The following is a 13,410-nucleotide window of genomic DNA, read 5'->3' on the forward strand; positions in this document are numbered from 1 at the left end:
TAAAAATCTCCAGTATAATAGAAAATACAATGAGCTAAAATGCTTCCCAACTTGCAAATTCTTACAGCAACACATAATGCCACACAGGGTTTACTTACTTCTGAGGGGCTTTAGGGTCCTGAGTCAAGTTTCCAGGTAATCACAAAAATATGGAGAAAGGGAAAGTTATGGAGCAGAGAGTGTAGGCATGAGAAAGGAGACCACAATGGCTACAAACTCCTATTTGGGTTTGCAATCATGACAGAAACATGACCATCTGTCCATCTGTCAAGGAACACTTGTGTCAGGGCATAAGGCTCACCCTCACTGCCCTATACACACCCCCTTCCTGTTTTGTTTCATCTCCACACCAATACTCCTACTCCTGACATCATATCAGAAGATACCTGGTGCCGGGCGCCTGGGTGGCTCAGTCGTTAAGCGTCTGCCTTCAGCTCAGGTCATGATCCCAGGGTCCTGGGATCGAGTCCCACATCGGGCTCCCTGCTTGGCGGGAAGCCTACTTCTCCCTCTCCCACTCCCCCTGCTTGTGTTCCTGCTCTTGCTCTCTCTCTCTGTCAAATAAATAAATAAAATGTTTAAAAAAAAACAAAAGAAGATACCTGGTGCCCCACTTTGCTTAGCTGCCTGAGACCAAAAACTTCCATTTATTTTGCCCAAATATGGTGATCCCTTTTATTAAATACCAAGCTGAATTTTGGGAAACTTTATTAGGATAAAAAACTTCAGTAATGTACAGGTATCAAGACTGACTTCCTGTGGGGTAATCTCCCCCCACCCCCTCAACCCCACCACAAAATTCACAAAAACATTTATGAACTCACCACGTCTGAAACTGCGTTCTGTTCCACTCAAATCTGTGATCTGGATCTCTAAAGGTTGATGCTGGAAACAGGGGATTGAATTCAGAGTTTGGTGTGCTGATGACAACCATACCCGGAGAAAAGTACCCAAATACGACTTCAGGAAACTTGGCCAGATCTTCAGAATCTAAGTGTTCTATCCTGAAATGGTCAATGGGAAAGACAATGCAATTATTTTCCTAGTTGATTTAGCAAAACAATCTCTACATTTATCCCTTCTGAATCTTTAAAACGGTACTTACATGACCTAAATACTCACCCTGCCCTTGGACCACGTTGCCCCCTCTTTCAGGGCTCTCTGGGCCTCGTTGTTGGTAACTAAAAAGTATGAGCATAAGTATAAGCTCCCCAGGAGGCGTGCAGTGCTATGAGACTAGAACACATGCCTCACAAAAGTTGTGGGTTTCAGCATCAGATCCCAGTAGATTCTCACCCACATCCAAGGACCAGAACAACTGCCCCAGTACAGGCGTCCACTAGACCCAGTGAGCCATTTCTATCCTGATGCTATATGTTAATCTAATCCACTTTTATCTTTGCCTTAAAGAGGAACAGGAGAAGCAATTTGACACAGAGTATATGCCTGAAAAATGTTGTGGGTTTTTTTTTTTTAAGATCTTTATTTATTTGACAGAGAGAGAGCGAGCAAGAGAGGGAACACAAGCAGGGGGAGTGGGAGAGGGAGAAGCAGGCTCCCCGCCGAGCAGGGAGCCCGACATGGGGCTCGCATGACCTGAGCCGAAGGCAGATGCTTAACGACCGAGCCACCCAAGCGCCCCGAAAAAAGTTTCTAAAGACACAACTGACATGATTTTTAGGGCAAATGTGCACATACATCTCCCCATAACCACTACAGCTCAGCAGGATGGTGATGGGAGGGCAACATAACCGTTCAGACCAGTAAGAGGAACACACATAGGTAAATGACTCAGGAGCTTCAATTTGGCTTCTTTGCAGTATCAGTGCAAATACTACACATCAAAACATGTATAGTTAGAGCTATAATGCACTTAGAGTGAAATTTATTGCTTTAAATTCACACATTAGAAGAAAAAAAATCAATGCATAAGCGTTAAGACAATGGAGGAAAAAAGAGCAAAAATCTGAATCAGAAAAATCATATGATCTGTGGGACCAATAATCCCACTCCCAGGGTTAAATGAAACTTGTGTTCATGTAAAACCTGTTCCATGAATGGTATCAGTTCTATTCATAATAACTCCACACTGGAAACCCAAATAGCCTTAAATGCTTGAAAAGGTGGCGTATCATACAAAGGAATACTCAGGAATAAGGAACAAACTGCCAAGAAATTAGATAATTTTATAGTGTTCTCAAAAACAATGCTGCAAAATGGATGATGCTGGCTGGGGGTGAGAGAAAGGTGTGGCCACAAAGGGGTCAGCCCGAGTTTGTTTGGGGGTTAATGGAACGGTTCTGTGCCTTGACTGTAAGTTACATTAAACTACATGTGTTAAATTCCACAGAAATGTACCTGTGCTCAAATATAAAGATTTGTCAGAGAAAGGACGCATGAGCACAAGCAGGGGGAGCGGCAGAGGGAGAAGCAGGCTCCCTGCTGAGCAAGGAGCCCAATATGGGGCTCCATCCCAGGACCCTGGGATCATGACCTGAGTCGAAGGCAGACGCTTAACTGAGCCATCCAGGCGTCCCTGCTCAAAAATACTGTGTTTAAAAAGTAGGGGCGCCTGGGTGGGCTCCATGATTAAGCGTCTACCTTTAGCTCAGGTCCCTGGGATCCAGCCCTGTGTCCTGTCGGGCTCCCTGCTCAGCGGGGAGCCTGCTTCTCCCTCTGCCTCTGCCCCTCCACCCAGCTCATGCTCTTCCTGGTGCTCTAGAGGTCTCTTGCACTCAAAATCCTTAAAAAATAAGGAAAACTTTAAGAGGTGAGTCTGGATACAGGATATTCCTGGTGCTATTTTGCAGCTCCTCCATCTGTAAATCTGAAATTAAAGTCAATCCCGTCAACTTGCTTTACAAATAAATTTGATTACAACTTAAATCTAGTTAGGACACTCATACAACTTAAATCTAGTTAGGACACTCAATTTACTGAGAACAAAATCAGATTTTTCTAATAAATTTATACAGTAAGAATCAGTTTTAATACTTACAATTCAATACATGTTATCAAGTCAAATCCACACAAACGGGAGTCTTTTTGTACAGCAGAACCACGGTACAAGGTTATGGTCAAATCTAGTTCCCGAGGAACGATGTAACCCCCCACTCCTGGAGACAACCTACCCCTGCAAAAACAGAAGGGAAATTAACACTATAATCTATTCAGAATCTCACCAGCTATAGAATTCTGATGATCTGATCCTCTGATCAGTGTCTACCTAAATGAGTTTTCTATGACTTGAGGTAGTAAGCACGAGGTCATAGGGTTAACTTCCTCATAGATTACTGGCCAATGAGAACAAGATTGAATACTGCCGATGCTCTCGCCATTTAATACTTTTGGTCTTCCAGCTCCCTTTGGATCACTGATTAACTTTCTTTAGAAGAAAAACAGTCCTGAAAAAAATCTGCAAGTCAATATATACGAGACTGGAGAGCTGCTCGGGCTTAAATTAAAGAGGTCTGGGGCAATTTCGATCCTCTAATGAGTTCTCCTGGTGTCCAGCGTTTTGCCACTGAAAATTGAATCTGCAATGCTTTGTCTACTATAATTTAACAGGCTATACTTTCTACGTTGGTAGGAAAAACTACTGTATCATTCACAATGTTATGGCACAGTCATTCAGTGAGCTTGATTGAGGCTCTCAGTGCCAATCTTTTAAAATAAGCTGTATAAAACGACACTTCCTCATAGTGCTACTCGTTTTAGATTAATGCACAATACTTTCAGAAACTTGGTCTTACCCTCCCCATTCAAAGGGTCTGGCAGCAATATCTACTCCAACAAGATACTGAACACAGCGGTGATATTTCAGCATCCATAAAAGTGTGGCATCACCGAAGCCCAAGTCTGCAATCTACGGGTGAAACAGAACATTGAAGACATTACTGCCAGAAATCAAATAGGACCAAAAACTTTTAGAGTGTAAGTGGTTATCAGAATTACCATATAATTATGTCAAGATCTTTTTGGTAGAAAAAAAGTACACAAAAAGGAAATTAGTCTGAAACTTAAGGGAGGAGTGGGCAGGAAATAAGCTGTTAGTGTTTGGACTGTAAGAAAGGAATTCAGGTGTGTACCTGGCACCCAGAACACCCTCAGGGTCTGGCACCCAGAAAATCCCACATGGTAGGCAGGTACCCTATAAAACAAAACTTTGAACCTCTGAGCGGCTTCTAACTTAACACAAGGGTGCCTGATCTTGACCAATGTTTTAGGGATTTATATTCAGTGTTGTTAATCTAATCCCCTAATGTACATTTGTATGTATTCTTAAATGGATTTCTTAATTGTGCACTAAAGTCTTCATTAACCGCTATCACCTAAATTTGATTCCCACTTTAGGAGGAAAAGAAAATTAAGATTTAAGTTTAATGGCCCCCAATCCCAAAGATATCCCAAATCAGCTTCCAGGGTAGCTAACTGGCTCTAATCCAGCCTTAATTAAGGGGGTACCTGCAGATTTTAACTATTTTTGGATACTCAAACATGAAAGATACCATATTATCCTAAGATGCACAAAGTGTTAAATCTGAAACAGAGTAAAGTTTACCTCAAAATTCACTCCATCAGAAAACCAATTATAGCATTTACTAAGTTGCTTCCAAAAAAAAATTCCCCTCTGGAAAAAGGGAATATAACTATACCCTAGCAATAGGCACATTCAACCTATATTCAATCCAATTTTTCCTCAGATGTGTTTCATTTTTTTACCTTCAATATTTTAGGTAAACCTTGCAATCTACCACAATATTACACCCTTAGCCACAAGCAGTAATTTTCCTTTCTGAAGCTGGCATATTTATGGGACAGTGGGAGAAGGGTTACACAGCCTCAAAAAAAAACCTAGTCTGGGGCGCCTGGGTGGCTCGGTTGGTTAAGCGTCTGCCTTCAGCTCAGGTCATGATCCCAGGGTCCTGGGATGGAGTCCCGCATCGGGCTCCCGGCTCAGCCAGGAGTCTGCTTCTCCCTTTGCCTCTCCCCTCCGGCTTATGCTCTCACTCTAAAATAAAAACTTTAAAAAACCTAGTCCAAAAGCCAACTACAGCCTTAGGAAGTTTTAAACTGTTTTGTACATAGTATACCCAATTTCTTGTTAACCAAAATTTAGCTCAAGCTTCTCCTTCCGGGCGCCTGGGTGGCTCAGTTGGTTGGGCGACTGCCTTCGGCTCAGGTCATGATCCTGGAGTCCTAGGATCGAGTCCCACATTGGGGTCCCTGCTCAGCAGGGAGTCTGCTTCTCCCTCTGACCCTCCCCCCTCTCATGTGCTCTCTCTCTCTCAAATAAATAAAATCTTTAAAAAAAAAAAAAAAAAACTTCTCCTTCCCACAGACCCCTGAACTTTACCCTGCCCTCAGTCTGAAGACAGAAGCAGCCTGTATTTAAGGCCCCTTCCCGGAAAACAGGATAGCCTTAGATTAACACATTATACTCTCCAATCACACCACTTTCATCCCACTCCCCCACAGATCAGTTGTTTACTCTAGAGAAAAACCTTTTTCCCCTTTTCCCCAACTATTGGTGCATGCAGCTCTTATGGTCAGTGTTCTCCCTATTGCACTAATCCCTTCCCTTCCTTGCAACACATCTTCAAATAGCCTCTGCTCACTTGCCAAATCCTTAAGTTTTTCTTGTATTTTTTGCCTAAACAGTTGATAAGACAGTCTTCAGTGTTTGGAAAGATACTTACCTTCCTGAGTCCATGTCGATTCACTAAGTTTTTAACAAAGCAGTATCTCTGTTCATACACTGGTGGTTTGAACTCAATCACTTTCTTGCTGGGAACTTCACAATTATCCATACTGTTGCACTGAAACAGAAATCATGTGCAACTTCAGGAATTAAGAAAAAACCAGCTTCGTTTCCCAATTACTTGGTAAAATCCATTGGCCTTTCAACCACCTCTGTCCAAAAAAAAAAAAAAAAAAAATCACCCAGTGGTACTGCATTTCCTCCACGGTTCATCCAAGCCTCCACGGTCTTTTATCTTTTATTAAGTGATAATCTGGCTTTATGCTTCTGAGGGCTTAGAGTCAGCTGAAGGGAAAACTACTAATGCATTTAACAAGTCTAAGTCTCCTAGCCACAAGGGACCTTTAATGAACTGCCAAAGAATGGAATACAGGTAGGCAGGAGATTGAGACTCCTTGACGAAACTAAAGTCAGGCTCCTCTAAGCCGTCTTCTGATTAGGCCTTGACCTGGACACGATCCTGTCTTGGGCCTGCTTAGGCCAGTTTAGCAAGAATCCTACTAAGTCAAGTTAGAGAATTCCCCACCCTTAATCTCATAATCTGATCAAATTCCTTGCCACCACCCCTTAATAATCTGATCCCCCTGAGCTGCCTTATCAAGAATCCTATTGGGTGCCTGCGTGGCTCAGTCGTTAAGCGTCTGCCTTCGGCTCAGGTCATGATCTCAGGGTCCTGGGATCGAGCCCCGCATCGGGCTCCCTGCTCAGTGGGGAGCCTGCTTCTGCTTCTCCCTCTCCCTCTCCCACTCCCCCTGCTTGTGTTCCGTCTCTTGCTGTGTCTCTCTCTGTCAAATAAATAAAATCTTTAAAAAAAAAAAAAGAATCCTATTAAATTCTGCTTAAAACCCAAAACTCTTGTGGTCTCTTCCATCCGCTCAGCCCTTCTGCTCATGGCTATAAATCCCCAGCAGTTGAAAATGGGGGTTTTCACCATCTCTCCCCTACTGCAATGCTCTTGTGGTGGTCCTGACTGAAGACTTCCTTTTATTTAAGTCTTAATAAGGCATTTTTAAGTGTTCAGTAACCACGTGTAGCATGTGGCTACCTATTGGACAGCACACACTCCAAATGTGGTTCCCATTGGTCCGCCTTACCTGGACTTCCTTGAAATGCAGAATCTCAGGCCTCACCCCACACCTCCTCAATTCAGCATCTTTAGTGAACAAAATCGTCGCAGATCCAAAAGCACACTAACACTACTAAAATACCACTTGAGTATTTTTAAAGTAGATTTTGCTACTTAAAATAACTGATACTTTTTTCACTTCATATACAAATATGGAATTTTATCTATGTATATCCTTGTTCGATCCCATCCAACACCAAGAAATGCTAGGAGCCAAATTTGATGAAATTTTACTTTTAACTACCTCACAATCCATCTCAGGGATACTTCTTGAGAGTCATACAAGCAGGTTTAAAAGAAAAGCAGCATTACCTGTTTGTTTTCTTCCATTTTGTTTCCAAGTTCAAGTTTTCTTGAAACAAAGAAGCCAATGTATCCCTTCAAGCTCTATGAATCAGCAATGACCCAACTGTAAATATGGTTTTTTATAAAGGAGACTGGATGCAATAGTTGCCTAGATCAACAAGGGACAGATCAAGCTTCCTCCCTTCTCTTTACCTGTTATCATCTAATCAACAGAATTTGCTTAATAAGCATGGATTCAGATAAAACAGGCTCAGAAAGCCCAAGTCACTTTTCACCAGGACAAACCTAGCTAAATGCAGTTAACTCCCCTTCTTCCCTTTTCCTGCTAGGTTTGATACAATCTGAACAATCCTATGAATTACGACTATTTCATCAAAGCCCTCTCTCAAGTTTATTATCTGCTTCATTTTTTAAATCAGGCTCCACCACCAACGTCGGACTTTAATTCATGACCATGAGATCAAGAATCCCATGCTCTACCCCATGAGACAGCAGGCACCCCAAATTGATTTTCAATCACTTCCTCATCCATGATCAAAATGAAATTTCTTTTTTTTTTTTTTTAAAGATTTTATTTATTTATTCATGAGAGACAGAGGGAGAGAGAGGGAGAAGCAGAGGGAGAAGCAGGCTCCCAAGGAGCAGGGAGCCCGATGTGGGACTCGATCCCAGGACCCCGGGATCATGACCTGAGCCGAAGGCAGACGCTTAACCATCTGAGCCACCCAGGCGCCCCAAAATGAAATTTCAAGGAGAAAAAAAAAATGCCCGAAGTAACTGAGAAGCTAAAAACACTTCCGATATCCAGTTCACTGATGGACTTGAATTTAAATTTTGGTTCTCAGCCTAAAATGTACACAACATGTCAATCACCAACTTAGAGGAGTTATTAAATCGTATCTCACCGCCCCCCCCCCCAAAGCGACGTAATGTCAGAGTTCTCATAGCGCATGAGTACCCGGTCCCCGCACGTCTTACCCCCGAAAGAGCACACCAGCGGGGAAGACAAAGCGCAGCGAACACTAGGGTGCTGGCCCGCGGCCACCACTGTATTTGACTTCAGGCCCCGCCCCTGACGCCCCCGCACGCACTACCTCGCTGCGTGACGTTACCCGCCCGCGGCCACACCTGCGGCGCCCACACCTGCGCCGCGGGCGCTCCCGCCGTCCGCCCTAATCTGCAGCCCGACAGCCCTGTGCCTCCAGGCTCCAGGCTGCGAGGCGTCGGTTTTGCGTCTCTTAACGGCCGCTGTGGCGCATGCCCCGAAGCCATTTTGGAGGAGTCCCTCCGAACCTTGGAGGAGACCAGTGTCCCCGCCCCGCCCCCGCTGGCGCGCGGCTGCGACCCGGCCTGGCTCGCCGGGGGCCGAGACTGTTGGACCGAGGCGGCGCCGCGCCAGGTGCATCTGCGGGCCGCGAGCAGGGCGGCCGGCTCCGGCGGCTGTTGCGTTCCTGGCTCTCCGGTTCGCACAAAGAACAGAAAACGGTCCCGGGCAGTGGAAGGCAGCAAGGCCAGCGGCCAGGCTGAGCGCGAGCCGGCTGCCGGCTTGTGACCTAATCCGCCGTCTCTCAGATCCTAGGAACAATCCACAGGGCCCTTGAGGACGCTCTGGGCTGGATAAAGTCGGTCCAGTAACACCTGAGCTCAGAAGAACGTTCTTTCAGCCCCCAGCCCTCCAACTGGTAATTTCTGCATGCTGGGGGTGCAACTGTGTGATCTCTTAGAAAAGTTACTGTATCATGTCCTGCCCCTGCCAGACATCCAACTTGACACTTTATAATCAGTTATTTCTTTATTGTATGTGGTGGAGGAGTTTAAGGAGGGGAAGAGAAGATGCGAAGCTGCTTTCTTTGGGAAAAATATCTTTTTAGTCCATTATAAGAGACTCAAAAGCTGGTGTTTGTTAATGAATTAATAATCCGCTAGTATACCGTACATTATATGTTAGAACTGTACTTTCAAATATTAATACCACAATATGCAAAGGACAGTATTAACAGCTTTGGAATGTCACAAAAATAGATGACACAGTTCTTGTCTTTCGTGTTTTGAGCGGTCTGGTCTCATGGTAAAAAAAAAAAACAGGCAGGGGCGCCTGGGTGGTTCAGATGGTTAAGCGTCTGCCTTCGGCTCAGGTCATGATCCCAGGGTCCTGGGATCGAGTCCCGCATCGGGCTCCCCGCTAGGCGGGGAGCCTGCTTCTCCCTCTGCCTCTGCCTCTCTCTCTCTCTCTCTCATGAATAAATAAACATTAAAAAAAAAAAAATACAACTCAAGCTTCACTGTTTGAGATGTTCCTATTGGCCTGGGGAAACTGCAGTTTTAGTAGATTGTCTTCATTAGAGGAGCATATTCCTTATTACAGGATATATAATTTAAACACAATCTTAAGAGTTGAGTGAATTCCACTTCTGGCTATTTTTAAATTCATTAAACAAAGGAGGCCATTAGACTGAGGTGTCCCTAATGCCTGGGCAGCCTACATAAGCAAACCCAAACCTAAGCCTGTAGATGCCTCACATGGAGACCTAAGAATATACAATGGCAAACAGCCACCTAGGCTTTCCCAAATAAGGTACCTGGTGAAGCAGTAACCAATCAAATAATTTCCTTGCTTTGCTTGGCATCTTCCGTATAGAAGTCTTTCCTCTAGTTCCTGGCAGTGGTTAGGATCTACCAGATCCAAACTGATGGTTGCTCCAATTCTTAAAAATTTCGATTTGCTTCAGTTTATCTATTAACAGTATATATGCAGAAGAATTGAAAGCAGAGACTTGAACAGATATTTGCACACCAGTGTTCACAGCAGTTACACTCAGAACAGCAAAAGGTAGCAACAATCCACATGTCCATCAATAAGTAAAAGTTGTGTATACATACAATGAAATATTGTTCATCCTTTAAAAGGAATGAAATTCTAACATGCTCCAATATGGTTGAAACTTGAAGACATTATGCTAAGTGATAAGCCAGTCACAAAAAGGACAAATACTGTAAGGGGGCAGGGAGAGGAGGAAAAATAATTTTCAGTGGCATACTTTTGGGGATATCAAATGTTAGTACTGTTCATTGTCTGAGGTTTTGTTATCTACCTGCAAACTGGACTGGATCTTCAAATCTTCTAGTTTTCTCCAATAGATATGGAGATTTTCAGTTTTCTCCCACCCTTCTGACTTGGGATCAATAAGAACAAAAACTGTTGTTTTCCCAAAACCCTGAAAGCTGAAGTTGGGTGACTTGATGTAAACTCCACAGAAATCACAACAGCTCATGTATGGACAGCCTTCATGCCTTGTTATGTGGGCCAAACCACAAAGTTCACTGGAACACCAGACACCTGATGACATCACCAGAGACATTCAAACTGCAACCCAGGAGAATCTATGATTACCACTGCCTCTCCTCACTCTGAAGATGCTTCAAGCCCAACATCTAGAAATCTTCTTGACTAACTGCCCTCTGGACCCCAAAACTCAGTTTATACTCTGTTCCATTAACTTTTGTTTTTCCTTTGTTTCCATAGATGTCTCTTAATATTTTTTTTTAGGATTTATTTATTTATTTGAGAGAGAGAGTGCGAGCACAAGCAGAAGGGGCAGAGGGAGAGGGAGAGATGACCTCAAGCAGACTCTGAGTGCAGCCCCTACTCGGGACTCCATCTCAGGACCCTGAGATCACCACCTGAGCCAAAAACCAAGAGTCTTACACTTAACTGATTGAGCCACCCAGGTGCCTCTAGAAATGCCTCTTATTAAATCCCTATTGATTGCACCATTTAGGCCTAACTTTGGAAGCTCACCTGAAACATCACCTTCTGAAATGAGGTACAGCTCTTTAACTTAATTGACCTAGTCTCAGGATTAAGGACTGGGGCGCCTGGGTGGCTCAGTCCTTAAGCATCTGCCTTCGGCTCAGGTCATGATCCCAGGGTCCTGGGATCGAGCCCCACATCGTGCTCCCCGCTCAGCGGGAAGCCTGCTTCGCCCTCTCCCACTCCCACTGCTTGTGTTCCCTCTCTCGCTGTGTCTCTCTCTGTCAAATAAATAAATAAAATCTTAAAAAAAAAAAAAGATTAAGGACTGGTTCAATGAGATATGGAAAAAGCTACCAGCTGAGCTTCAGGATATGAAAATTGAAGACGTTTCAAAGGCAAGAATATGTGTAGTAGAATATGCTCCCGCAAAGTATGCCTCTTGGGCATCAGGGTTGTTTTGAAATGATTATTTCCAGAAACAGAAGACACAGGAGAAGCTCTGAAAACACAATAGAAGTTACCTTTTTGTAAGGGAAATTTACATTTAGAAAAGAAATCTGCATCTGTAATGGTGTCTCCCTCTTTATACCAGCCAAAGAAAGATGACCAAATCACAAGAAATCTTATAAATGGAGAAGACACACTGATTTAAATGTGCAAAACAAACCTTACCCTTGTTTACTGTGCTTTTCCTGGTAACCTCCCATAACTGGCTTCCCCCAACACCCCCACCCCAACATCTTCCTTTGTTTATACTGAAGATGGTATATAAAGTGGTGGCTTGGGCTTCCTCTGGGATTTATTCATTCTTCCCAAGTATCTCCCCTGGTTATATGAGGTATACATGTTAATAAGCTCTGTTTTTCTCTTGTTAATATGTCTTTTAATACAGGGGTCTCAGCCAAAAACTCAGAAGGGTAGAGAGAAAATTATTTTTCCTGCCCTTCAGTATGATTCCATTTATATGAGATACTTAAAGTAGTCAAATTCATGGAGAAAAAGTAGAATGGTGGTTGCCAGGGGCTTGGGGTGGGGGAAGGAATTGGGTGTTAATGGTTAATGAGTACAGGGTTCAGTTTGGGATGATGGAAGAGTTCTATGGATGGATGGTGGTGATGGTTGCACAACAGTGTGAATGTACTTAATGCCACTGAACTATACACCTAAAATGGGAAGTTTTAGCATAACATATAGACTTGTCAAATCAGTATCTTATACACACACCTGGGAAGAAAAATGTAAGTGTTACGTATATTTTACTACAATTTAAAAATATTTAAAGAAATTTTTGAGAAGTTAATAAATGGGGTCGCCTAGGTGGCTCAGTCCATTAAGTGTCTACCTTCGGCTCAGGTCATGATTGAGCCCTGAATCGGGCTCCCTGCTCAGCAAGGAGTCTGCTTCTCCCTCACCCTCTGCCCTTCTCCCGCTCCCCTGCTCATGCTCTCTCTCTCTCCATATCTCTCTATCTAAATAAATAAATAAAATCTTTTTTTAAAAAAAGTTAACAAATCTTCTGTACAGGATTCCTGGACTTAGAGTTTTTGCCTTAAGCTGCTAGCTGCCTCATTTATGAACTTGAATTCTCACGTCCATCTCCCTTTCCAAATGTGCTTATTTCATCATTTTCCTGGTCTCCTACTCTTTTGGTGTGAAAATCATCCTTGGCTCTACCTATTTCCACCCTTCCCGCATTTGGACAATCACCAAATCTTGACCTCTTCAAGCTGTCAGTTGCATCTGTTCCTTCCAGTGGCCAGTACCCTTGCTTACCCTTTGTCATCTTGTTTTCTCATCATGCCTAATCTTACCTTCTACCCCTAGATTCTAAGTCCCACTGACACCATGCTCTACACTTTCCAAATGAGTTTAAGTCAAACAAATAGACCTATCCCCACCCACCATACTTCTCTCTTTACCCTGCATTATTTTTTTAAAGATTTTATTTATTAGTGAGAGAGCGCATGGGGCGGGGGGAGAGAAGCAGACTTCCAGCTGAGCAGGGAGCCCAATGTGGGACTCAATCCCAGGACCCCGGGATCATGACCTGAGCCGAAGGCAGAGCCCCACCCAAACACCCCTACCCTGCATTATTTTTTGCCTTAGCACTTACTGTCATCTGATAACCTACGTATTTGTTCATTTGCTTATTGTCTATTTCCTCCCCCTAAAACATTAGCTACAAGGGACTTGGTTTTATTAGCTGTTGTATTTCCAGTGTCCAGAACACTGGCTGCCTGGTATATTGCAGGCCCTCACTAAACATTTCTTGGACAAGTTTAAGAATTATTATATTTTATGCCCTTTGATGCTTATTATTGTAAAATAAAGTCTTGGACTTTGGCCAACTAAGAGGAGGTCTCTGGGTGGATTCATGCAAATCTATAATAAGGGTTTCCATAATAATTTCTAAACAAGTTTGTGTGTGTGCTTTCATGTATGTGACAGAGAAAAAGATTCACA

General features: G+C 43.5%; 1 protein-coding gene across 5 annotated transcripts in view; it reads right to left on the minus strand.

Moving 5' to 3' along the window:
• HENMT1 (HEN methyltransferase 1) overlaps positions 1-9,295 on the minus strand; it is a 59,589-nt gene extending 50,294 nt beyond the window's left edge. The window contains exons 1-5 of one of the 5 annotated variants that reach the window (XM_027591117.2): positions 8,322-8,751; positions 5,700-5,819; positions 3,753-3,865; positions 2,999-3,133; positions 825-1,004 (exon numbers count right to left, since the gene is read on the minus strand). In XM_027591117.2, the coding sequence (XP_027446918.2) occupies positions 825-1,004; positions 2,999-3,133; positions 3,753-3,865; positions 5,700-5,819; positions 8,322-8,465 (692 nt within the window). In that variant the 5' untranslated portion in view covers positions 8,466-8,751. Of the gene's footprint in view, positions 1-824; positions 1,005-2,998; positions 3,134-3,752; positions 3,866-5,699; positions 5,820-7,199; positions 7,259-8,171; positions 8,263-8,321 lie in introns of those variants that run through there. The other 4 variants (XM_027590850.2, XM_027591034.2, XM_027590971.2 and 1 more) reach the window with 4 other exon arrangements.
• Between the last annotated feature and the right edge of the window lie 4,115 nt (positions 9,296-13,410).

The sequence above is a fragment of the Zalophus californianus genome, chromosome 4, assembly GCF_009762305.2.
Source record: "Zalophus californianus isolate mZalCal1 chromosome 4, mZalCal1.pri.v2, whole genome shotgun sequence".
In the NCBI taxonomy this organism is placed as follows: Eukaryota; Metazoa; Chordata; class Mammalia; order Carnivora; family Otariidae; genus Zalophus; species Zalophus californianus.